Source organism: Zophobas morio, unplaced genomic scaffold, assembly GCF_036711695.1.
Source record: "Zophobas morio isolate AGI-343-1 ecotype UQ-CSIRO unplaced genomic scaffold, CSIRO_AGI_Zmor_V1 ptg000038l, whole genome shotgun sequence".
Classification (NCBI taxonomy): domain Eukaryota; kingdom Metazoa; phylum Arthropoda; class Insecta; order Coleoptera; family Tenebrionidae; genus Zophobas; species Zophobas morio.
This window is the reverse complement of record NW_026972143.1, coordinates 3,580,231-3,606,098: the sequence shown is the minus strand read 5'-3', so window position 1 is coordinate 3,606,098 and position 25,868 is coordinate 3,580,231. Positions and strand designations below refer to the sequence as shown.

General features: G+C 39.2%; 3 protein-coding genes across 6 annotated transcripts; 2 read left to right on the top strand and 1 right to left on the bottom strand.

Annotated features, from left to right (window-relative positions):
- The first annotated feature begins 357 nt into the window (after positions 1-357).
- LOC135140013 (CDP-diacylglycerol--inositol 3-phosphatidyltransferase) lies at positions 358-1,403 on the top strand. The gene is made up of 4 exons (XM_064070387.1): positions 358-519; positions 566-854; positions 904-1,070; positions 1,121-1,403. Exons 1-4 carry the CDS (start codon positions 477-479, stop codon positions 1,270-1,272), a joined length of 651 nt encoding a protein of 216 aa, XP_063926457.1. The 5' UTR covers positions 358-476; the 3' UTR covers positions 1,273-1,403.
- Positions 1,326-3,309, bottom strand: LOC135140012 (leucine-rich repeat-containing protein 47-like). Its single transcript, XM_064070385.1, has 3 exons — positions 3,106-3,309; positions 1,948-3,029; positions 1,326-1,896 (listed from the first exon to the last, which is right to left on the bottom strand). The coding sequence occupies exons 2-3, from the start codon at positions 2,959-2,961 to the stop codon at positions 1,396-1,398; spliced, it is 1,515 nt and encodes a 504-aa protein (XP_063926455.1). The 5' UTR covers positions 2,962-3,029; positions 3,106-3,309; the 3' UTR covers positions 1,326-1,395.
- An 85-nt stretch (positions 3,310-3,394) lies between these two features.
- On the top strand, positions 3,395-25,518 carry Sno (strawberry notch). 4 transcript variants are annotated; one of them, XM_064070252.1, is made up of 14 exons: positions 3,395-3,483; positions 4,022-4,141; positions 4,194-4,370; positions 11,297-11,434; positions 11,736-11,923; positions 12,070-12,748; positions 12,802-13,020; positions 17,865-18,254; positions 18,301-18,447; positions 18,506-18,808; positions 23,218-23,693; positions 23,752-24,164; positions 24,298-25,004; positions 25,059-25,518. In XM_064070252.1, the coding sequence occupies exons 2-14, from the start codon at positions 4,066-4,068 to the stop codon at positions 25,145-25,147; spliced, it is 4,002 nt and encodes a 1,333-aa protein (XP_063926322.1). In that variant the 5' UTR covers positions 3,395-3,483; positions 4,022-4,065; the 3' UTR covers positions 25,148-25,518. The 4 variants fall into 4 exon arrangements, with proteins under 4 accessions (XP_063926322.1, XP_063926320.1, XP_063926321.1 ...); XM_064070250.1 differs by having other exon boundaries at positions 11,297-11,458; XM_064070251.1 differs by having other exon boundaries at positions 3,975-4,141; positions 11,297-11,458.
- Positions 25,519-25,868: the final 350 nt, after the last annotated feature.

The window sequence follows — 25,868 nt, the reverse complement described above, 5'->3', positions numbered from 1 at the left end:
TGTATCTATACTCACTGACATAACAGTGTTTAAATAATAATTTACTGCAAACGTTGTGGTTAAATCACACTGTATATACCCGTGCCTACGCACCTCGCACGTGCACCGTATGATAATGTTGTTACGTTGGCGTCTGTATAAATTATGAAATCATTTTTTTTAACTATGACAGCACCAATGAGACACTCTGTATAAACAGAAAAATTTACATAAAAACCCAATTACAAATAAATGCAGCCATAAAACGCAACAAACACCACATTAACACCGAGCGTTCAAACAATCCCCCTAATTGTTTACATTTTTTATTAATACGCAAAAAATTGACAACTCATCCGAAGTTAGGCAACCCACAATGCGCAGATGCGCACTGACAGGTAATCAATGCCTATCTCCCAATACGCAATATTTATAACACGCCACAATTTAATAAAAAAAATCAATTTCCAATACAAGCCGCCTCCAACTCGACCAGAATGACCACAGAAAACGTTTTCATCTTCGTGCCAAACATAATCGGTGAGTTTAGATTTTCGTGTAACCTCAACACACAATCATGTTTTAGGGTACGCTCGAGTTATTCTAGCCCTTATATCCTTCTATTACATGCCAACGAACTACGTACTAGCTGTGGTTTGCTACGTAACTTCGGCTTTGTTGGACGCTTTCGATGGACATGCGGCCCGCTACTTCAATCAAAGCACTAAGTTTGGGGCCATGCTGGACCAGCTGACCGACCGATGCGGGACCATGGGGCTGTGTATGGTCCTGGCGAAGTTTTATCCCGATTACATGTTTTGGTTCATACTGTCGTGCTGCATTGACATTGCTTGTCACTGGATTTATTTACATTCGTGGGTTGATTGGTTAGTCATAAGTTTGTTGGTTAAGTTGTGGTTGTAGGTCTATTCTCCAGGGGAAGTCTAGTCATAAATTTATAGATATGTCGGAAAATCCAATTATGAATATTTATTACACTAACAGGACAGTTCTGTTTTGGATGTGTGCTGGAAATGAGGCTTTTTATGCCTCTTTGTACTTATTATACTTCACTGAAGGACCTACTCTTAGTAAGTATAGACTTGCGCAGACGTCACTTTAAAACTTGACACTTTTTTAGTTGGGTTATCGCTATTCCGGGTCGTTCTATACCTATCAGCCCCCATAGCAATCGTCAAATCCGGCATTTCCTTGCTTCATCTCGTCGTGGCGTCAAAGAACATCGCCATCATTGACATAAACGAACGTAAAGAGGCTTCCAAACTCAAATAATAACATTTAACAAACCCAACCAAAGATCATTCCTGTGTGCTTCAAATAGTCAATCGAATATAAACCGTTTATTAAGTAGAATACAAAAAGAAGTCCTACTCTAACAATAAATAAACGTTAATTTTAGTCCCTGACGACTTTGATTTCGCCCCCTTCGAAACACAGATCCGTCTTTGAAGGGTACACGACTTTCAAGCCCCCTTGAGAGTCCACAGAACGCATCTGCGTAACGTCTAGGTCTACTCCAGTTAAAACTATCAACTCTTTTAGAAGCGCTTCGATGGCGGCTTTACAAGCGTGAAGCGACACGGAACTTGTGACTTCAATAAACATTGATTTGGTACCGGTATGGATTTTCGAAATTTCAGAATTGGTGATTGGTGGAAACGAAATGACCACACCTTCTGAGTTTAGCAGACAGGGGTACCTGGGGTGCCCCTCTATCAAGTATAAATATTTATGTATCCCGGAGTACGTGTTGCGTTTTTTTTCTTTACGCAGATTGTGTGCTTCGGTTTGAAGTTTCGTGAAAAGGTCGGACCCCGTCATCGTTGTCGTGCGGTTAAGGGGGTGAATGATGAGCTCATTGGGGGGCAACGTTGTGTACTGGAAGTCTCCAGGGGGCTAAAATTCAACATACAACACCCAAGTACACCCAAAATACCCAAATCTTACCAACTTGTTGAAATCGTGGGTGGCAATCGTCGCCAGATTTCGCTTTGAACACACCGATTCGTGCAGTTTGTTCTGTACTTGAATGAATTTTTTGAAGCTGTCTTCCGAGAAGGTGATATTAGTTACCAGACAACCCACGAAGAATTCGCGTACGGACTTCACGCTTTCGTTAACGACGATTTTGGGGCTGTCTTTAGTGTGGACACGAATGGTGTGTTTGTAGTTGTCTTCGTCGCTGTCTGAATCTTTCTCAGTTGTGGTTTTTTGGTCGTCACGGGGTGCGGTGGTCACGCTTTTGGGGCCGTGGGCTTTCACATAGTCGATGATTTGTTTAATGCGGCATTGATCGATCAGTTTTAGGAGACGGCGGTCGGAAATGGGGTTGTTTTTGAGGTTTAGGGTCTTGAGTTTAGAACACAGCGCGAGCTCGCCAGGGACGACTTTAATTTGGTTGTGCCCCAATTCGAGCACCTTTAGCGCGACGATGTTTTTAATTTCGGGCGGAATTGACTCAATTTGGTTGTCAGTGAGTTTGAGCTCCGAGAGGTTTGATAATTCCTCATAACAAACGTCCGGGAAGGTTTTTAGTTTGTTGTTGGATAAATCTAACACAGTTAATTTGCGGTTACTTACTAGCTTGGGGAAGTGTTCTAGGTTATTATTGGCGAAATTAAACGTGATTATGTTGGATAAATTGGTAATTTCAGCTGGAATTTCTTTAAGACAATTCCTGGACAAATCTAAAAGTTTGAGTTTCTCCAAACGTGTGATGTTAATGTTGAAATTTTCGAATTTGTTTGAATGGAGAACGAGGGACTGCAAATTTGATAGTTTAGAAATATTGTCTGGAAGATTTTCCAAACTTGTCTCATGTATATCTAGGTAGTTCAAACCAATTAGTTCGAAAATTTTGGCATCTAGACCTTCTTTTTTCAAGCGTTGGGAGATGTCGGCGCCCCCTAAAACCAACTCGTGGCGGTTTTCGCTCCGCGCCCTGTCCACTTCAGGCCACATTTTTGAGGTTAGGAAACACTTGCCCTTCGATCTATTTATCACAAACTCGAACGAATGATAGGCTTCAACTGAAAGAAATGAGTCAGTTTAGCGATTGTGCCTCGGTAATGTTGCACAAGAGTCGCAATTTTGCGAAATACGCACCTGGTGATGAATTTTGACACGAAATTGAGGTTATGGTCGGACTGATTCCTTATCGCTTAGTTCGAACTCGTCGGGCAAAAAGCCAGTGCGGACGGTTTTTTGGGGCTCGTGGGGCGATTCCGCGCGGCCAACATCGCACAATAGTCCCTTTTTTTGTATTCCGCACCTGGCGCGCAATTCGCCCAAACCGAAATTCCCTAGATCGCCCCCCAGATTTTTTGAAAGAAGTCCCTAAATTTTTGGTGCTTTTTGCATTCTTTTGTCACCAGAAATCAATGTTGGTAGTCTGCAGTGCATGATGGGTAATGGCGTTTGTATGTATGGCAGTGCATATTTTCGTCGAGTTTAAATCGAATTATGCCGCGTTGTGAGCTGAACGTAAGTACTTTTTCACTCTAATTCGGCTCGTGATCGGTCCTCGCGGCGTTTTCACGTGAAAGCGCGGCATTTCCCCGGCGAATGCCCGCAAAAACCCGTTTTAAAAAATCTTAATGTCATTTTTTTACATGACTTGAATCGGTCACTTTTGTGTTTATTTTTGTTGATTTTTGTGTTAATTTCGCGTTAATTGGGGGCGATTGGGTGTCGGCGTGGACGCGGGGGCGGTGTTGGGTGAGTTTTGGGCGAAAAGGCGGCGTTTTTTTCTTTTTCCGGCGGTCGAAGCTTTGTTAAAAATTCATAACCAAAAAACAAAAAAAACTTGCGGAGTTGGTCGGTTTCGGGGGGTTTGGTGGCTTGATATGCGAGGATTTGGGTCGGTTTGGGTTTGTTCGGGTCGGCTTTGTGGGATTAGGGCGTTGGTTTGCGCCATATTTGCTGCAAAATAAAAATTTAGCCCCTTTGCATTAGTCATGCTGTGTTATGAATAGTTTATCGCAGCTTCGCTCAATCTTCTCACCGAGTGAAAAACTTGCAGAATTAGAGTTGTGAAGAGTTGAATTGACGACTAAGCGAAACAGGATGGACGAGGAACTTGATAACATGTCGGGGAGCGATTTCGATGATGATGAGGATCCTGATAAGATTGAGGTGCCTGGTGAGTGGTTGTTGGATTTTTTGGGTTTGTGTGATTGACGACTGGGTTGAAGGTGGTGGGAAGGATCTCGCTGCGGCTGCCGCTATCCAGGAGACTCGGGAGTCGAAACTCAAGTTGGAAGATATGGTGAAGAACGAAGTGAAACCAACTCCGATGACAATGGGGGGCAACAGCAAAATGCCCGGGAATATGACTCTGGGACCTTATGACATGATGCGCAATTCTCCAAGTAAGTAGGGCTTTTGGGCCAGTCCATAAAATGGCGACAGATCGGTTTAGGGTGGGTCTGAATTTTGCAAATTTTGGTTTTAATAACTTACATATTCTCATTAATTTATTATGGAGTAGCCATATCATGGATTTTAATGAAATCATAATTGCCTTATTTTTACGAAATATTATTGATTTTTTAGAATCAACAGAGGTTATGTCCAACGGAGATATAAATTTGAAGCAAGTTTTACACTCCAAAGAACTACTTGTTTTTTATTTTTTAGCTTTGTTTATAAAGGACATGCCAGAAAAAATAAGGAATTAATTCTTTAGCATCTGGGTATATAGTAGTGTTTATTGGTGTAGTGGTGTTTTTAGAATTAAATTTAACGGAAATTGCATAAGAGACTTCTACAGGATTTTGGAAAGACGCTCACAGTTATGTATAGAACATGAGTTAGTTTTTTGCGTGGAGACTGAACTGCGCATGCGTTGAAAATGACATTTAAAAAAATGTGTCTAATGGCACATTACTGTTGGCAGTGGTTAAGCAATGGAGTTTAAATCAAGAAGTGTTTTCAAAATAAAGTGTGGTAAAAAACAAATAAATTTATTGTTTGCATACAAAATTCACTTATGTAACATTGGTTGCATATTTATAATTTAACTCGTTAAAAAACAAATTGGAATTTCAGGGTCCATTTCTCATATTTTCCACAAGAAAACTCTTTGCTTACAATTTAAAACAAAATTTCATATACGAAATGTTATTATTATAAATTTAGTACACAGATAATGGCATAATTTTCTGCCCAAAGATTGATTACATCACAAGTGAAGAAAAAAGTTTACTACTGCATGAGTGGGTTTAAGTTGTAGTATGATAATGTATTCATTCAATAATGTGTTGCATACAAAATTTTAAGCGCGAACCGGCTAAGTGTAATTTAAATAACTGAAAAACATGCTTATGTGTAAATTAGTGTGATAATGTAACTCATTACTTAACTCAAATGAGTGAGGTAAGTTAAATTTATGCCACTATAAATTTTTGCGTTGGCTGTTCTTGGCATTATTTTTTTTTAATGGGGATGTATTTTTAACGCAATTTCATAATTGTAAAATATCGGATAGAGATTTTGAAATCTCCTATGGGTCAGTCAATGTATAAATTAATTATAAATCAAAACTTTATTTCGTTTAGAAAACATTGAGAAAATCCAACATACAACTTTTTTTCTGCTTCAAGAAAATAATAATAAAAAAAAATAACCCGCTATTTTGAATACATGAATTTTTCCTTCTAAGAAAGTATAGGTCAATGGGTATAAATTAATTACAATTAATTAGCAAATGTATGAATTAATCGAATAGTTAAGTCAATTAAGGAAAATTAACTATTAATTATTATTGTCAGGTAGAAGCTTTAGAATATTTATTTCGTTTAAAAAAAAGCTAAGAAAATTTTTTCAAGAAAAACAAATTAACACGCAAATTGTGTGTGAGATTAGGATCAGTGAAAGAATAAATTAATTATAATTAATTGACAAATCTCCAATTATGATTAATTAACAAACGAATTACTCAATGAATGAAGCCAAGGTTAAGGGAACTTAGCCATAAATAATCCTAAACCAAAATTAATATTTGCGTTAATTAATAGTGAATTATAATGACGTCTTCGGTGGTTAATTATAATTAATTATCACATGGAAAGTTTCGAATCTTTATTTCCTATTTCTTAAAAAAAAAATTATGACGAAATTTTGCAAATGTAAGGTTATCCTTTTAAGGAAGTATGTGTCAGTAAAAGAATAAATTAATTGTAATTAATTGGCGAATGTTTAATTATGATTAATTATCAAATGAATTCTTCAATTAATTAAACGAATTAAGGGAAATTTACTATAATTAATCATAATGCAGTAAATTAATCATTAATTGACAAATGTTCATTTATAATTAATTAATAAATGAATTAGTCAAGGACTGCAGCCAAGTTCCCAACAAAAAGTTTACTATAATTAACGGTAATACAATTTTTACATTTATTTATTAAAGGTTGTTGTTTCAAAAGCGATTTAATAAACACAACCAAAATTAATGTCTCTGTTAATTAATACTGAATTATAATGAAATCTTTGGTGATTAATTATAATTAATTACAAAGTCGAAACTTTAGAATTTCTATTTTGTTTATAAACAAAAAACAAAAAATCCAACAGTAGAGCAACTTTTTGTTCTTGTTTCTTTCAAGAAAAAAAAATTACGTCATTTTGAAACTGTAAATTAATTGTCAAATATTTCAATTTAATTAATAGACAAACGAATTACTCAATTAGTCAAGCCAATTAAGGGAAATTAACAATAATCATAATACAATTTTCCCTTTTGATTAATAAAAGTAGGAAAATATGAAAATCGATTAACTATACTCAACCAAAATTAATAACTGTTAATTAATTAGTGGTGAATTATAATTAAGTCTTAGGTAATTAATTATAATTAGCCATGAGGTCCAAATTTTAGAATCTTTATTTCGTTAAAAAAAAAGTCCAACAGAAAAATATTTTTTTGCGAATGATTTGAGAAAATTTATTTAAAAAATTTGTAACACCATTTAAATTTTTTTTTTCTTCTAAGCAAGTATGGGTCAGTGAATGACAAAATTAATTATAATTAATTGTTCTAAAGAAGTATGGGTCAGTGAAAGAATATTTAATTATAATTAATTGTGATTAATTATCAAACGAATTAATCAGTGAATGAAGCCGTTTAAGAGAACTTAACTATAATAATCGTAATACAAATTTTACCTTTATTTATTAAAGGTACCTAAATATGTTTCAAAAGCGATTCAAAATACTCCACCAAAATTAATAGCTGTGAATTAATAGTGAATTATAATTAAGTTCTTGGTGACTAATTATAATTATCAGGTGGCAACTGTAGATTCTTCATTTCGTTAAAAAAAAAAAATTAAGACATTTTTGTTCTTGTTTCTTTCAAGAAACAATTTTCAAAAATTTTTAACACAATTTTGAAAATTTAAGAGAATTATTCAATTAATTAAGCCAATTAAGGGAAATTAACTATAATTAATCGCAGCACATTTATTTTATATTTAAATTAATTGGCAAAAGTTCAATTACGATTAATTAACAAACGAATTACCCAATGAAATACGCCAATTAAGGGAGCTAAACAATAATTAATCGTAATAAAATTTTTAGTAGTTTAGTTTCAAAAGTGATTAACTATTTCAACCAAAATTAATAACTGCTAATAAATTAATGGTGAATTATAATTAAGTCTTAGGTAATTAATTATAATTAGCCATGAGATCCAAATTTTAGTATCTTTATTTCTTGAAAAAAAGTCCAACTGGAAAGTAATTTTTTACGAATGATTTGAGAAAATTTATTTAAAAAATTTGTAACACCATTTTGAAAATATGATTTTTTTCTTCTAAGAAAGTAGTGAATGACAAAATTATAATTAATTGGTTAATTAATAAAAATGAATTAATAAATAGATGATTCAATTAAGAGAAATTAATTAGAATTAATCGGAATGCAATTTTTCTTTTTAATTATTAATTGCATTAAGTATTCACGGTAATTAAATGCAGTCAATCAAAATTAATGACTTGTGTTAATTAATGATGACATTTAATTAAGTTTTTGGTGATTAATAATAATTACTATCAGGTGAAAATTTTATAATCTTTCTGCAGCAACTTTCTATTCCTGATCAAAGAAAAATTTTTAACCCAATTTTTAACACAATTTTCAAAATAGGGAAGTATGGGTCAATGAAAGGATAAGCTAATTATAATTAATTGGCAAGTGTTTCTTTATGATTAATTAACAAGCGAATTATTCAATTAATTGAGCCAGTTAAGGGAAATTAACTATAATTAATCATAATACATCGAATTAAATTAATTGGCGAAAGTTCAATTATGATTAATTAATAAAGGAATTACTCAATGAATGAATCCAATTAAGGGAACTTAACAATAATTAATCGCAATAAAATTTTTACTTTTATTTATCAAAAGTACCTAAGTTTCAAAAGTGATTAAATATACTCGACCAAAATTAATATATGTGTTAACTAATAGTGAATGAAGTTTTTGGTGATTAATTATAATTAATTATTAAGACGAAATCTTGAAATCTTTATTTTGTTTATAAAAAAAGAAGAAAATCCAACAATGTTCTTGTTTCAAGAAAAAATTTTTTACGTAATTTTGAAGATGTTTGACCTTCCAAGGAAATACAGGTCAGTGAAAGAATAAATTAATTGTAATTCAATTTAATTAGTGGACAAACGAATTACGCAATTAATCAAGCCAAGGAAATAAGCTACATATAATAGTAATAACATTTTTCTTGTAATTAATAAAAGTAAGCAAGTATCGACAACGATTAACTATACTCAGCTAAAATTAATAACTGTTAATTAATTAGGGGTGAATTATAATTAAGTCTTAGATGATTAATTATAATTAACCATGAGGTCCAATTAAAAAATACGATTTTTTTCCTTCTAAGAAAATACGGGTCAGTGAATAAATTAATTAATTAAAATTAATTGGAAAATTGTAATGATCAATTGATAAACGGATGAATCAATTAAGGGAAATTAATCAGAATTAATCGGAATGCAATTTTTCTTTTTAATTATTAATTGTAGATAAGTATTCACGGCGATTAAATACCAAACCAAAATTAATATGACTTGTGTTAATTAATGATGAAATTTAATGAAGTTTTTGGAATAATTATGTGGGGTGATCAGGTGATTGAAACAGCACTTGGGGTGAACACAGTTGTGTCTAAAGGGTTCTTGGAAGGTACTCGAAATCTGGGAAAGGATAAGTATTACTGAGAAGGGTGAACAAAAGATAGGTTTTACGACATGCAGGTGGACGAAGAGAAACTTTCGGGGTGATATTGGTTGGAAGTAATTAAATACAGATTATATACAAATATATAGCCCAAAAGATATAAGGTTATATGACCATCGTAAAAGTTGTTGACCGCAAATAAATACCCCCTTTGTGTGGTTCGCACTAAGCTTACGGGTTGGCAATAAATCGTCTTCAAAGCGACTGATTATTTCGGAACCCTTTGTGGCTGCAGGTAGTAGCAGTAGGTAGTTAGATATTTAGTGAAAGACACCCTTGAACGAACCAACAGCAGCCGGTCGAGCTGCAGTGGACACGTTATTTACGACCTTAAAACCTTTTCTGTTGTAAACAACTTAACATCGACACAATGGGATAATTTTATGATGGTCATATAACGTTATAGCTTTTCGAGTACTTTACAAATACTATACAATTTTGTGGGACTTGCCAGCCCCCACAATTACTATCAGATGAAAATTTTATAATCTTTAATTCGTTCAGAAAAAAATGAGAAAATTCGACAGAAAAGCAACTTTCTGTTCCTGATTTGAGAAAAATTTTTAAGCACGTGATTATAAAAATGTAAATTTTTCGTTCTGAGGGGTCAATAATGATCAAATGGATTAGACATTAATTAAATCAATTAATACTATGTTAATTAATGGTGATTTATAATAGTCTTTAGTCATTCATTATAATTAACCATTAGGTACAAATTTTATATTCTTTATTTCTTAAAAAAATTAAGAAAATTCAACACAAACGCAACTTTTCAATAACGATCAAATGAAAAGGGGATAAATGAATTAAGTTAATTAGGAGAAATTAACTGTAATTATTAACTATACTCAACTAAAATTAATAACTGATTAATTATAATATATATAATATTAAGGTGGAACAGAAAGCAACTTTGTTCTTGATTTTACAAGGAAAAATTTTTCAAAAACAATCCTTGGAACATTGGAAATGTGAATTGTTTCTCTTAAAGGTCAGAGAGTGAATAAATTAATTATAATTAATTGACATATGTTGAAATAACATACGGATTAATCCATTAATTAAATCAGTCAAAGGAAAATTAACAAATAAATTTTAAAACTATTTTCCTTTATATTGGTGCATAAGTATTAACAGCGACTAACAATTAATAATTATGTTAATTAATAGTGATTTATAATGAATTGAAATAACTAATGGATAAATAAATAAATAATTGTAGCCAATTGAGACATAATTTCGTAAATTGGAGATAATTAGAGCTAATTACATGTGATTATATACGATTGATTCCTCTTAGTCAGTAAATTATCGATATAACCACAAATCTCTTTTATACTACTGAATATTTAATGTTATAATAAGTCTTATAGTTACACTAAAAATAGAGTACGGATACTGTAAATTACAAGCTGTACATAGGAATATTGATTTTAAAAATCCAATAGTAAAACCTCTTGCATTGAAAAGTAAAAACTCGATCTACTATCAGACATACGATAGGGGTAGCAACAGACCCAATCTGTCGTGGATGCAATGAAGAAGAGGAAACAGCTGAGCACATTCTTCGTGAGTGTCCAGCCCTAGCCTCCTACAGGGAATCCATACTAGGGGACATCTGGCCTAGTATGGCAAATATCAGGGAGTTTCCACCCTCTGCATTACTCAAGTACATTCAAGCAGTTGGATGGCTTGACGAGTAGAGGAGCGGGAAAACACCCTGATATGGACTTGGGGAAGGTACAATGGGCCCAAAGGCGAGGCCTAAGTGCCGGCTGGCTACGGTCAGCCCCCATAAATTAAGAATCCAGAATCCAGAATCCAGACATTTTGCTTGAACTTTGGCTACAACCACAATCCAAAGTTGTTCTTTGAAGTTTGCAAGTTAATATGTAAGTTGTTAATCTAAAAAGACCCCCACGGATCTGTGGTCACGTTGTGGAACGGCCATTTCGTCTCACCTTCTGTAACTAACAAACTCCATACATTGTCGTGGTTGGGTTTTTCTCATTGTGGTGTTGCAGTGGGTTCCCCATACAGTATGGGCAGTGTGGCCGCGATGGCCAGCATGCTCAGCAGTTTGGGGGGCCCCATGAACATGGGCTCCATGTTTCCGCCCTCTGGTCCGGGTGGCTTCAACGCAGCCCAATTTCTCCAACAGAGTAAGTCCAACTCGCTTAAACAACGTGAGTTTCGCCCCTTTTTCACTTTTTGGATAGTTGAAAGGGATTGCCGAAATTAACAGAAGCATGTACTTATTTTGTATCCTTCGAGTAGGTAGTGTAGCATTAACCACAGCAGAGGAGTCGAAATTTTTTTCTTTCTTTTGACATTTTTTTTCCTTTCTACGATTGGTTGACAGCATGTGAGGCGCTTTTTGTTGTTGATATATTTATTTATTTATTTATTTATTGGTGTGTGGAGGTGTTCGAAGGGAGGTTGTAATCGGTGTTCTGTTGACAGTGGAGATGGCGGCGTTGGGGATGAACAGCCCCTACATGCAGAATCCGTTTCTGCAGAATTTGTCGGCCCTGCTGTACTCAAACCCGACGGGGCCGCCGACGTGGGGCGGCCAGTTGAGCAATAAGGCGGTGGCGTCGATGTGGATGAACGCCGGGGCGAAGCCGATGCACCACCAGGAGGAGGAAGAGGTAAACTATTAGTAAAATGAAAATAGGCAACCAATATTACACCAAAAATAACACATGATCACTATATGATTGGAAAAAGTCATCTAGTAGGTCATGAAATTTGGTTTTTTATTTGACAGTTCAGAGTAAAAATCCCCAAATTGCAGGTCGACGATGAAGAGCTCGGCGTCGCCGAGACCTACGCCGACTACATGCCCTCGAAGCTCAAGCTCGGCAAGAAGCACCCGGATCCCGTCGTCGAGACCGCCTCCCTCTCGTCCGTGGCGCCCGCCGACGTCTGGTATAAGCTCTCCATCCCCGACGACACCATCCGGTCGGGCGCCCTCTCTGCCCTGCAGCTCGAGAGCATCACCTACGCGTGCCAGGCGCACGAACACATCCTGCCCGACGGCTCGCGCGCTGGCTTCCTCATCGGCGACGGCGCCGGCGTCGGCAAGGGCCGCACCATCGCCGGGGTAATCTTCGAAAACTACATGAAGGGGCGTAAGCGCGCCATCTGGGTGTCGGTCTCGAACGATCTCAAGTACGACGCTGAGCGCGACCTGCGCGACATCGGAGCCGGCCGGATCGAGGTCCACCCGCTGAACAAATTCAAATACGCGAAGATCTCGTCGGCGGTGAACGGGAACGTCAAGAAGGGGGTGATTTTCAGCACGTACTCGGCGCTGATTGGCGAGAGCAATTCGGCGGGGGGGAAGTACAAGTCGAGGCTGAAGCAGCTGCTGCAGTGGTGCGGGCAGGATTTTGATGGTTTGATTATCTTTGACGAGTGTCACAGGGCGAAGAATCTGTGTCCGGTGGGGTCGTCGAAGCCGACGAAGACAGGTAGGAATAGTGACTTTAAAGTCTACGTTTGTCTAAAAACATCCTGAATTTAGGTTTGACGGTTTTGGAAATACAGAACAAATTACCCAAAGCGCGGGTCGTTTACGCGTCCGCTACGGGTGCCTCGGAACCCAGGAATATGGCATATATGGTACGGTTGGGCATGTGGGGTGAAGGCACACCATTCAAAGAGTTTGCCGATTTTATTTCGGCAGTGGAAAAGAGAGGAGTCGGTGCTATGGAGATCGTGGCGATGGATATGAAGTTGAGAGGTTAGTAAGTTTTGTCTACTTTTTTATTGAAAAGAAAAAAATTATATTTTTTCGACGTTCAACCAAATTTCACCCACTGCCGCTAGAATAGTGGGACTCGGTTGCATTTGAAGGGGTTCTTGAGTTTTGGGGTTCACGGTGAACTTGAAGTTCTTGATGAGGCAGCTGAGGCCGACTTTGGCTTGTAATAAACCGAGTCGTTTTCCTAAAAAATTGGTTATAGAGGACAGACTAAAGACTTTCAAATTTTTTATTTTTTTTCCAAAAGTGTAACAAACACCAGCGAAATTTCCAAAATTCGTCCAAAATAAATCATCAGTTACCTCAGAGATTCACAAAGAGGTCCGGAAGAATCTTTTACATTCTTGGGGAAAAAGATTCTTCCAAGTTATTAAAAATAAAACATCAGAGGTCCCCAAGATTCTTCAAAATTTTTTCAGAAAAAAGATATGAAGATCCAGAGAATCCTTTACATTCTTTAAAAAAACGGCAGTAGGAATCCTCAAGATTCCTTTAAACTTTTTCAAAAATAAAACCCCAGTAATCACCTAGTTTCTTTCACATTGTTTAAAAATAAAACACTAGGGGCCTCCGTGATTTTTGCAAATTCTCTCAGAAATAAAACACAAAGAGATCCCGAAGAATCTTTTTCATTCTTTAAAGAGAAGCCAATAGGAGCCCCCAATATTTTGTTAAATTCTTTCAAAAATAAAACACCAAGAAAACCCCTAGATTCTTTTAAATACAAAACACAAAGAGATCCTGGAGAATCTTTTACGCTTTTTTTGAAAAAAGTGGCAATAGAGGCCACTAAGATTCTTCCAAACTACATATTTCAACAATAAAACACTATGGATCCCCGAGATTCTTTCAAAAATCAAACACCAAGAGAACTCCGAAATTCTCCCACATTCTTCCAAAATAGAACCCCGAGATTCTTTCAAATGATTAAAAACACCATGGGTCCTTAAGATTCTATTAAATTCTTTCCAGGAATCTCTGAAATGTTCCAAATTTCTTTCAAAAATAATACAGCAGGGAAACTCCGGATATTCTTTCAGACCATAAAAACAACATGGGGCGTTCTCAAGATTCTTTTACATTCTTTAAAAAAATCGCACTAGGTGTCTCAAAATTCTTTCAAACTCTTTCAAAAGTAAAACACCAAAGAAACCCCCCAGGTTCTTGTAAACACCTACAAAAATTAAACACTAAAAGAACGCCGAGATTCTTTCAAATTCTTCTAAATATAAAATAAAGAGATCTCGGAGATTCTTTCAAAAATGAAACACCAAGAGAACTTCGAAACTGCTTCCACATTCTTTCAAAATAGAACACCCGAGATTCTTTCACATTATTAAAAATAAAACACCATAGGTCCCTAAGATTCTATTAAATTCTTTCCAGGAATCGCTGAAATGTTCCAAATTTCTTTCAAAAATAATACATCAAGGAAACTCTGGATATTCTTTCAGACCATAAAAACAACATGGAGCGTTCTCAAGCTACTTTCAAATTCTTTCAGAAATAAAATATTCAGAAGCCCCGAAGAATCTTTTACATTCTTTAAAAAAATCGCACTAGGTGTCTCAAGATTCTTTCAAACTCTTTCAAAAGTAAAACACCAGGGAAACTCCGAAGGTTCTTGTAAACACCTACAAAAATTAAACACTAAAAGAACGCCGAGATTCTTTCAAATTCTTTTAAATATAAAACAAAGAGATCCCGGAGATTCTTTCAAAAATGAAACACCTAGAGAACTTCGAAGTGCTTCCAGATTCTTTCAAAATAGAACACCTGAGATTCTTTCAAATTATTAAAAATAAAACACCATGGGTCCCTAAGATTCTATTAAATTCTTTACAGGAATCTCTGAAATGTTCCAAATTTTTTTCAAAAATAATACAGCAAAGAATCTCCGGATATTCTTTCAGATCATAATAACATGGGGCGTTCTCAATCCACTCAATCTCAGAATTGCCGCGTTTGCACTCAGACAATTCTCAGCGCTTGATTTCAGTATTTTCATGCTCATTTTGAGAATACTCCTACGCTCGATATACGACAATTCCCACGCTCGATCTCTAGCAATTTCAACTCTCGCTCTTTGAAAATTCCTAAGCTGAGTCTTTGAAAACTTCCACACTCGATCTTTGATGATTTCCGTGCTCGTTCTCAGAATTCCCATGCTCAATCTTACAATTCTCACGCCCCGCCTGTGATAGTTTACACACGCTCGATCTCAATATTTTCCTACGCTCAATCTCAGAATTTCCGCGTTTGCACTCAGACAATTCTCAGCGCTTGATTTCAGTATTTTCATGCTCATTTTGAGAATACTCCTACGCTCGATATACGACAATTCCCACGCTCGATCTCTAGCAATTTCAACTCGTTCTTTGAAAATTCCCAAGCTGAGTCTTTGAAAATTTCCACACTTGATCTTCGAAAGTTCCCATTCTCCATCTGTGAAAGTTCTCACGGCAGTTCGCAGAATTTCCATGCTCAATCTCTGAAAATTTCCCACTCAATCTCAGAATTCCCGCGCTTGCTCTCTGACAATTCTCAGAGCTCGATTTCAATATTTTCATGGTCATTTTGAGAAAATGTCTCTGATTTCCCATTCTCGATTTCTGATGTTTGCCACTTTTAATTTCTGGAACTTGCTATGCTCAATCTCTTAATTTCTCTTTGATGTCAGAATATTCGATTTCAGGTTATTCCCACGTTCGACGCCAGAATATTCGTATTCCCACGCTTGAATTTTGAAAATTTCTATGCTCGATTTCTGACAATACTTGCTTTTTTGACAATTTCTATTTTTGACAATTCCTAAGTTCGATCTTTAATTGCTATGCTCCCTCGCCCAATCCCTTAACAATTTCCACGATTCCAGATTATTTTTCACACTAAATTTCTGACAAATTGCGCATATAATCTGTAAGAATCCCATTCAGAAGCTATGACAATTTCTGCATTCGAACCATACTCAATCTCTGAAAATTCCCGCGCTCAATTTGTGACAATTCCCACGCTTTACCTCTAACAATTTCTACAGTCAATCTGTAATTCCCAAGGTCAATTTTTAGCAATTCCAATGTTTGATCTTTGAGAATTCCCATGCTCAATCCCAGAATTTTCACGTTCAATCTCAATATATTCACACGCTCGACCTCAAAATTCCATCTCATGCCCTAATTCCCACGTCCGATCTTTAAATATTTCTCATACTCGATCTCGGAAAATTCCTACTCTAGATCTGAAAGTTTGACGCCCAGATCTCAGAATTCCTATGCTCAGATTCTGAATATTAAATCTCGATTTCAGAATTTCCGCGCCCGATCTTATCCAATTTCGGATTTCCCACGCTCGTTTTGTCACAATTCCCACGCTTGTTCTCAGAAAATTCCCGCCCTGTATCTCTGACAATTTTAACAGTCAATCTCTAATTCCCATGGTCGATTTCTAACAATTTCAACGCTTGATCTTACAAAATTTCTACACTCAATCTTTGATGATTCCCACACTCGTTCTCAAAATTTCCATGCTCAATTTCTGAAAATTTCCCACTCTCGAGCTATGACCATTTCTACATTCGACCTCAGAATATTCCCATACTCGATCTCGCTCAATCTCAGATTTCCCACGCTTGCTCATGACAATTCCCACGCTTGCTCATGACAATTCCCACGCTCGATCTCTGAAAATTCCCGCGCTCAATCTGTGACAATTTCCAGGTTCTGCCTCTGGCAATTTCTACAGTCAATCTGCAATTCCAACGTTTGATCTTTGAGAATTCCCATGCTCAATCTCAGAATTCTCACGGTCCACCTCAGATTGTTTACACGCTCAATCTCAATATATTCCCGCAAATCATTCCATGCTCGATGTTTTACAATTCCCATGTCCGATCGTTGACAATTCCCACGTTCGATGTCTAAATAGTTCTTATATTCGATTTCCGAAAATTCTTACTCTTGATCTGAAAGTTCTCTGCCCAGATCTCAGAATTTCTATGCGCCGACTCTTGAATATTGTTAATCTCGATTTCAGAATTTCCAAGATCGATCTCGCTCAATCCCAAATTTTCCACGCTCGTTCTATCACAATTCCCACACTCGTTCTGAGAAAATTCCTGCGTTTGATCTGTGACAATTCCCACGGTCGATTTCTAGCAATTTTAATGGTCGATTTTGAAAATTCCATATTCGATCTTTGATAATTCTGAATCTCAATATATTCCTACGTTCAATCTCAAAACTCCATCTCATGCTCGATATCTTACAATTCCTATGTTCGATCTTTGACAATTTCCACATTTGATCACTAAATAGTTCTCATGCTCGATCTTTGTAAATTCCTACTTTCAATTTGAAAGTTGACCCGTCAAATCTCAGAATTCCCCCAATTCTCACGCTCAATCCGCGGGGTTTCCTACGCCTGATCTTTCACAATTCCCACGCTCTCTCTCTCTCTCTCTCTCTCTCTCTCTTAAAATACTGACTTTCGTTTTTTAATAATTTCCACTTTCAATTTCTGAAGTTTCTGTCCTCAAACTATAATTCCCCATCTATGTCAAAATATTCCAATGCTCGATTTCACATTATTCCCGCAATCTCTAATTCCTAAGGTCGATAGCCATTTCAACGCTCGATTTTTAAAAATTATCATGCTTTCTCAGAATTCCCATACTCAGTCTCAGAATTCCCACATTCAATCTTAGAATTCCTAACGCTCAATCTCAAAATTTCCACGCTCACTATCTGAATTCCCGCGCTCAATCCCAGAATTCCCACGCTCAATCTCAGAATTCCCAAATTTCATTAATTTCTTTCCACTCGCAGGCATGTACATCGCCCGCCAGCTTAGTTTCCACGGCGTCGCCTTCAAAATCGAAGAGGTCCCCCTATCCAAAGATTTCGAAAAAACCTACGACGCCAGCGTCAGACTATGGGTGGAAGCCATGCAGAAATTCCACGAGGCCGCCGAACTCGTCGATGCCGAAAACCGCATGCGCAAGACCATGTGGGGTCAGTTCTGGTCCGCTCACCAGAGATTCTTCAAGTACTTGTGCATAGCGGCGAAAGTGCCGCACGCCGTGGCGGTGGCACACGAAGCCATCAAGTGCGGCAAATGCGTAGTTATAGGCTTACAGAGTACGGGAGAAGCGCGAACTTTGGAACAGCTAGAGAGGGACGACGGCGAGCTCACCGACTTCGTATCGACGGCAAAAGGTGAGTGAGAGTCGTACAATCGCGGCATTTCTAATTCGCGTTCTAGGCGTGTTTCAAACCCTGGTGGAGAAACATTTCCCGGCGCCGGACCGCAGCAGGATACACAGGCTGTTGGGGCTCGAGCCGCCGTCGAGCGTGTCGAAGAAGGCGGCGAACGGCAACGACGAAGGCAGCTCGTCTGGGAAGCGTAAAAGTAAGGATTTTTAATGTGTGAATCGCGGCGATTTTTTGTTTGTTTTTGCTTTGTTTAGTGCGCCAGGCTGCCGTCAGAGCTGTGAAGAGGAACAAATGGTCGACGTCGGATAGTGATAACGATTCCGTGAAGAGCGCAGATTCGGAGTATCACATGTCTGATGTCGAGAGTGAGATTTCTGAGGAACATTCCGATTCGAACGCCAGCAGCGATTTTAATCCGTTTAATTCGGATAGTGATTCGGACAATGATCCGTGGAGTCGTAACAAGAAGAAGGGGAAGAAGCAGAAGAAGTCCCCGAAGAAGAGGACGTCTACGCAGGATAAATTATCGATGATATTAACACAGAAGACTAACAAAGGTACTGTCTTAATTTTAAATTTTGAATACATTTTTTGCCAGATTTGGTAAAGTTAAAGTAAAATTCGTTAAAGAGAGTAGTTTTTTTGCGATTGTCAGTTCAAAATTCTCCCTAGAATCTCATCTGTTGATAAAATACTATGGAGAACGCGATACATTGTTTACGTGGCTGCAAAAACCCGCAGTTTTGTGTTAGAAGTATTTGTGATGTGTGATGCGTGTAGCCATGACAAGTCGATCTCGCTGTAATTCACAGAACAAAATTAATTTTTGAATCATTTTATTGACCCCTCAGGTTTAATCTCGGAAGATTCTCACGCTCAATCCCAAAATTCTCAGATTTCCCACACTTGATCTCAGAATGTTTAAGACTTTATCTCAGAAGATTTCCACGCCCGATTTCTGAATATTCCAATGTTCGATCTCAGAATTCCTATGCTCATTGATTGAAAATACCCACGATCGATACTTTGACAGTTCCCACGCTTGATCTCAGAATTCTCAGACTGATCTCAAAAATTCCTACGCTCGATGTCAAAATTTTCCACACTTGAGCTTAGAATTCCCACGCTCAACTATTGAAAATACCCACGCCCTATGGCTAATATTTTCCACGGTCGATCTCTGACATTTCCCACGCTCAATACTTTGATAGTTCCCATGCTTGATCTCTGAATTCTCAGGCTTAATCTCAAAAAATTCCTACGTCCTACCTCAAAATTTCCCATGCTCTAGCTTAGAATTCCCACGCTCAATATCTTGTCAGTTACCACGCTCGATCTCTGATCATTCCCACGCTCAATATCTTGACAGTTCTCAACGCTTGATCTCAGAATTCTCAGGCATTGTCTCAGAATATTGTCACGCTCGATCTCAAAATTTTCACCCCTGTTAGAATATTTCCATGTTCGATGTCAAAATATTCCCACTCTCGATTTCATAATATTCCCACGCTTGATTTCAGAATTCTCAGACTTGATCTCAGAATATTCTCACGTTCATTCTCAAAACTCTGAACCTAGATCACAGAATATTTCCACGTTCAATGTCACAATATTTTCAATCTCGATTTCAGAATATTTCCACCCTCGATCTCAAAATTCCCACGCTCGAGCTTAGAATTCCCGTGTTCAATCATTGAAAATACCCACGGCCGATGGCTGATATTTTCCACGGTCGATTTCTGACAATTCTCGCCCTCGATATCTTGACAGTTCTCACGCCTGATCTCAGAATTTTTAAACTTTATCTCACAAGATTCCCAAGCTCGATTTCAGAATATTTCCATGCTCGATGTCAGGATTCCCACGCTCATTCATTGAAAATACCCACGCTTGATGGTTGATATTTTCCACGGTCCATCTCTGACAATTCCCACGCTCAATACTTTGACAGTTCCCACGCTTGATCTCAGAATTCGCAGATTTGATCTGAAAAAAATCCTCCGCTCGACCTCAAAATTTCCTACGCTCGACCTCAAAATTTCCAACACTCGACCTCAAAATTTCCTACGCTCGACCTCAAAATTTCCTACACTCGACCTCAAAATTTCCCACGCTCGAGCTTTGAATTCCCACGCTTAATATCCTGTCATTTCCCACACTTGATCTCAGAAGATTCCCACGCTCCATCTCTGACAATTCCCACTCTCAATATCTTGGCAGTTCTCAACGCTTGATTTCAGAATTCTCAGATTTGATCTTAGAATATTCCCACGTTCATTCTCAAAATTGTCATCCTAGATCTCAGAATATTTCCACGGTCGATCTCTGACAATTCTCGCCCTCGATATCTTAACAATTCCCACGCTTGATCTCAGAATTTTTAGACTTTATCTCAGAAGATTTCTACGCTCGATTTCAGAATATACCCATGCTCGATATTAGAATTCTCACGCCCATTAATTGAAAATACCCACGCTTGATGGCTGATATTTTCCAGGGGCACTCTCTGACATTTCCCACGCTCAATACTTTGACAGTTCGCACGCTTGATTTCAGAATTCTCAGGCTTGATCTCAAAAAATTCCTACGCTCGATGTCAGAATTTCTTCTACTCTAGCTTGGAATTCTCAAGCTCAATATATTGTCAGTTCCCACGCTTAATATCTTGACAGTTCCCAAAGCTTGATTTCAGAATTCTCAGGCTTGATCTCAGAATATTCGCAACCTCGTTCTCAGAATTCCCACGCTGGAGCTTAGAATTTCTATGCTCAATTATTGAAAATACCCTCTCCCGATGGCTGATACTTTCAACCGTTGATCTCTGACAATTCTCGTGCTCGATATCTTGACAATTAACATGCTCGATGTCAGAATTTTTAGACTTTATCTCAGAAGATTCCCATGTCCTTTCACTGAAAATACCCACGCTCGATGGCTATTTTCTACGGTCGATCTCTGACATTTCCCACGCTCAATACTTTGACAGTTTCCACGCTTGATCTCAGAATTCTTAGGCTTGATCTCAAAATTTCCCACGCTCGAGCTTAGAATTCCCACGCTTAATCTTAGAAGATTGGTACGCTCGATCTCTGACAATTTCCCCGCTCAGTTCCCAACGCTTGATTTCAGAATTCTCAGACTTGATCTCAATTTTCCCACGTTCATTCTCAAAATTCTCACCCTAGGTCTCAGAATATTTCACGTTCGATGTCAGAATATTCTCAATTTCGATTTCAGAATATCTCCACCCTCGATCTCAGAATTCCTACGCTCGAGCTTAGAATTTCCGCGCCCAGTCATTGAAAATACCACTGATACTTTTCACGGTCGATCTCTGACAATTCTCGTCCTCGACATCTTGACAATTCCTACGCTTGATCTCAAAATTTTTAGATTCTATCTCAGAAGATTGCCACCCTCGATTTCAGAATATTCCCATGCTCGATCTCAGAATTCCCACGCTTGATGGCTGATATTTTCCACGGTCAACCTCTAACATTTTCCACGGTCAACCACTGACATTTCCCATGCTCAATACTTTGACAGTTCCCACGCTTGATTTCAGAATTCTCAGGCTTGTTCTCAAAAAGCTCCTACACTCGATGTCGAAATTTCCCATGCTCGAGCTTAGAATTCCCATGCTCAATATCTTGTCAGTTCCCACGCTCGATCTCTGATAATTCCCACGTTCAAGATCTTGACAGTCCCCACTCTTGATCTCAGAATTCGCAAGCTCTATTTCTGAAAATTCTCGTGTTCCCAATCTCTGAAAATTCCCACTCTCGATCTGTCAAAACCCGCGGTAGATTTCAAAATTCTCGTGCTCGATGTCAGAATCCCCCCCACACTCAATCTTAGAATTTCTTCTCTAGATCTAGGAATCCCTGCTCTAGATCTCAGAATTCCAACACCGGTCCTTATAATTTCCACGTTCAGTCCCTGAAATTTCCCACGCTCGATTTCGAACAAATTCCCACGCTTGTTCTCAAAATTCTCATGATTGATTTTTGAAAATTCTCACTCCCCATCACTGATACTTTCCATGTTCAATCTATGAAAATTTCTGCTTTCGATGTGTAAAAATTCCTATTTTCGATCTGTAGAAATCTCTACGGTATATTTCAGAATTCTCATGTTCCACCTCAGAATTCTCACGCTCGATTTCAAAATTTCCACGCTCTGATCGCAGAATATTCTTACACGTGATAGCAGAATTCGATTTCTGGCAGTTCCTACGCTCGGTCTCAAAATTCCAACGCTAAATGTCAGAATTCCCATTCTCAATTTTTGAAAATTCTCACGCCCGATTGCTACTCGACATAGGATAATCTCAAACTTCTCAATCTCAAAATTACCACCTTCAGTCTCTGAAAATTCATACGTTCGATTTGGAAAGTCCTCGCGATAGTCCTAAGAATTCTCACGCTCGATTTCAAAATTCCCACCCTCATTCTCAGAATTCCCGCGCTTGTTCTCGAGAATTCCTTCGCTCGATCTCATAACATTCTCACTCTCGGACCTCAGAATATTCTTGCACTCAATATGAGAACTCTATCTCTGGCAGTTGCTACGCTCGATCTAAGAATTCCCGCTCCAGATCTCAGAATTCCCATGCTCAATTTCTGAGAATTCTCACCCTATCGCTGCTACTTTTCGCGGTCGATATCTTAGAGTACCCAGGTTCGATCTCAAAATTCCCACACTTGGTCTAAAAATTAACGCGCTTGATCTCAAAATTCACGCGCTCTATATGAAAATTCGCGCGCTTGATTTCAAAATCGCGCGCTTGATTTCAAAATCGCGCGCTTGAATTCCCACGCTCAATTTTTAGGTCTTCCTACTCTCAATTTCCGCCAATTCCCACTTTCAATTCCTGGAATCTCCAATTCCCACTCAAGCTCTGACAATTCCCACGATCGAATTTTGACATTTCCTAAACTCTAACAAAAAACTGATTTCCTTCCAGCCAAAGTGAACGGCGGCGTGGCCACCGAAACGAAGCCCACCGCCCCCCCGATGGACGCCATCGAGCGCGCTTGCAGCATGAAGGAGGAGATCCTCATCAAGATCGAGCGTCTCGGCGAACGCCTCCCTCCGAACACGCTCGACCAGCTAATCGACGAGCTCGGAGGCCCCGAGAACGTCGCCGAGATGACCGGTCGCAAAGGACGCGTTGTCCAGACCGAGGACGGCGGCATCCAGTACGAGAGCCGTTCCGAGTGCGACGTCCCCCTAGAAACGCTCAACCTGACCGAGAAGCAGCGCTTCATGGACGGCGAGAAGGACGTCGCCATCATCTCGGAGGCGGCGTCCAGCGGCATATCGCTGCAGAGCGACCGGAGGGTCAAGAACCAGAGGCGGCGCGTCCACATCACCTTGGAACTACCGTGGTCGGCGGACAGGGCGATCCAGCAGTTCGGCAGGACGCACCGCAGTAACCAGGTAAGGTATTGTGCAGCGTTTGTGGTGCTCAATATGACTTTTGTGTGTTTGTGAACAGGTGAACGCTCCAGAGTACATATTTTTGATCTCGGATTTGGCCGGAGAGAGGCGATTTGCGTCGATCGTGGCGAAGAGGTTGGAGAGTTTGGGGGCGTTGACGCACGGTGATAGGAGGGCGACCGAAACTAGAGATTTAAGTCAGTTTAATATTGATAATAAGTACGGAAGGGCGGCGCTGGAGTCGACCATGAAGGCGGTCATGGGGTACGAGAGCCCGTTGGTACCACCGCCGAGGGATTACAAGGGTGACTTCTTCAAGGACGTCGCCGCCGCGCTGGTGGGGGTGGGGTTGATTGTGAATAGTGAGTCGATGCCGGGGGTGCTGTCTTTGGATAAGGATTATAATAATATGTCGAAGTTCCTTAATAGAATACTCGGAATGCCTGTAGAATTACAAAATAGACTGTTCAGGTGAGTGGAAGGCTGACGCCGAGAATTGACAAAAAGTAAGACCGATTCTAGCGGTCAAACTGCGCAGAATCGTCCTTACTTAACTGCTGCTCAGAGTGATTGTCATAAATTAACCTCTAAATTGCTCCCGTAGGTATTTCACCGACACGCTCGAGGCAATAATAACCCAGGCGAAGCGCTCCGGCCGCTTCGACCTCGGTATCCTCGACCTGGGCGCCGGCGGCGAGATGGTGAAGCGCGTGCGCACCGTCACGTTCCTCCGCAAACACGCCACCGGCACCGCCCCCACCGAGCTGCACACCGTGCACGTGGAGCGCGGCATGTCGTGGCCGGAGGCGCTCGAGAAGCTCTCCGAGCTGACCGGCGAGGACGAGGGCTTCTACATATCGCACCAGATCCGCAACGGCAAGCACACGGCCATCCTGGCGGTGGCCGTCGAGACCTCCGCCTCCAAGAAGAACAAGAGCGAGTCGAAGAAAGAGCAGATGTTCTCGGTGTACCGGCCGAACACGGGCCTCCAGTTCCGGCAGGAGAGCCTCGCCGAGCTGGAGAAGAAGTATAAGAAGGTGGAGTCGGCGGACGCGGAGGAGGCGTGGACGCAGCAGTACGACAGCTCGGTGAACACGTGCTCGCACGCCTACTGGCGAGGCAACTGCAGGAACGTGAACCTGGGGCACGACTGCGAGGTGGGGCTGCGGAGGCGAACGTACAACGTGGTGGCCGGATCGGTGCTGTCGGTGTGGAGCCGAGTGGAGGGCGTGCTGGCGAGCAAGAACGGGACGCACAACAACAAGATGCAGGTGATCAGGCTGCGCACGAAGGACGACCTGAAGGTGGTTGGTGAGTAACTTGGTCGCTTGTACGTGGCCATTTCTGATAGGCGGTTTGTCGTAGGTACGTTAATACCAAAGAACTGCGTGGACGCACTGATCGAAGCGCTCTCCTCGGATGCGGAAAAGACGGAAGAAGTGACTTTCGATTAGGAATTCTCAAGTCTGACGAAGTAGTGTAACGTATACAGGGCCTCTAGTAGTATTCAAAATGGCACAGAAAGTGACATTCAAAAACTAAAGACGTTGGAAGTGTTTACACGGTGACTGTATGATAGGTTTTAGAGAAAAAGTTCCAAGTATTTTCTAAAAGTGTGTTCAACACGCTGCAAAACATCGTTTCATTCATTCAACAAAATCTGTGAAATAGATTTATTTAGGTAAATGTGTATTTATATGACTTGTAGGTTTTTAAATTTAACCATTCGTGGTTATGTTCCCTTTTCTTTATAGGTCGTTTTTGTTGTTTTTTTTTTATGATATATAAGTTTAGTGTGCGTGATACAAATATATAAATATTAAGACTTGCCTTTTTTAATTCTTTGCATTGTTTAAATTATATCGTGTATATTCGGATGTGTTCTGCAGAAAATAGAAAGTATTAATAACTGGTGTTGTGTGTTTGTGGGATGGATAATCCGAGACAGGTACTTTTAGCCCTCTGACCAATCCTGATCAATCCTTTCATCCACTTAAGTTTAGACTTCAGATTGTGTTTTTAAGAATTTCTTATTGTAACTTGTAGAAAAATAAGGATTTTACAATTAAGCTCCGCCCCCGGTTCACGACGAATAAAAAACATCATCACAATTGAGATAGGGCGGGTGGGCGGGGCTTGCATTTTGCCTGGTTTTTTTAATATAGGCAGTCTTTT

Excerpts from the sequence above, each read along its gene's own strand:
- Sno (XM_064070250.1), top strand. The coding sequence starts at position 4,066 with ATGGACGAGGAACTTGATAACATGTCGGGGAGCGATTTCGATGATGAT. Across the intron at positions 11,924-12,069 it reads ACCACCAGGAGGAGGAAGAG|GTCGACGATGAAGAGCTCGG; the intron begins GTAAACTATTAG and ends CCCAAATTGCAG. Across the intron at positions 25,005-25,058 it reads GGACGACCTGAAGGTGGTTG|GTACGTTAATACCAAAGAAC; the intron begins GTGAGTAACTTG and ends GGTTTGTCGTAG.
- LOC135140012 (XM_064070385.1), bottom strand. The coding sequence starts at position 2,961 with ATGTGGCCTGAAGTGGACAGGGCGCGGAGCGAAAACCGCCACGAGTTG. Across the intron at positions 1,897-1,947 it reads CCCACGATTTCAACAAGTTG|CCCCCTGGAGACTTCCAGTA; the intron begins GTAAGATTTGGG and ends GTTGAATTTTAG.
- LOC135140013 (XM_064070387.1), top strand. The coding sequence starts at position 477 with ATGACCACAGAAAACGTTTTCATCTTCGTGCCAAACATAATCG. Across the intron at positions 520-565 it reads CTTCGTGCCAAACATAATCG|GGTACGCTCGAGTTATTCTA; the intron begins GTGAGTTTAGAT and ends ATCATGTTTTAG. Across the intron at positions 855-903 it reads CACTGGATTTATTTACATTC|GTCTATTCTCCAGGGGAAGT; the intron begins GTGGGTTGATTG and ends TTGTGGTTGTAG.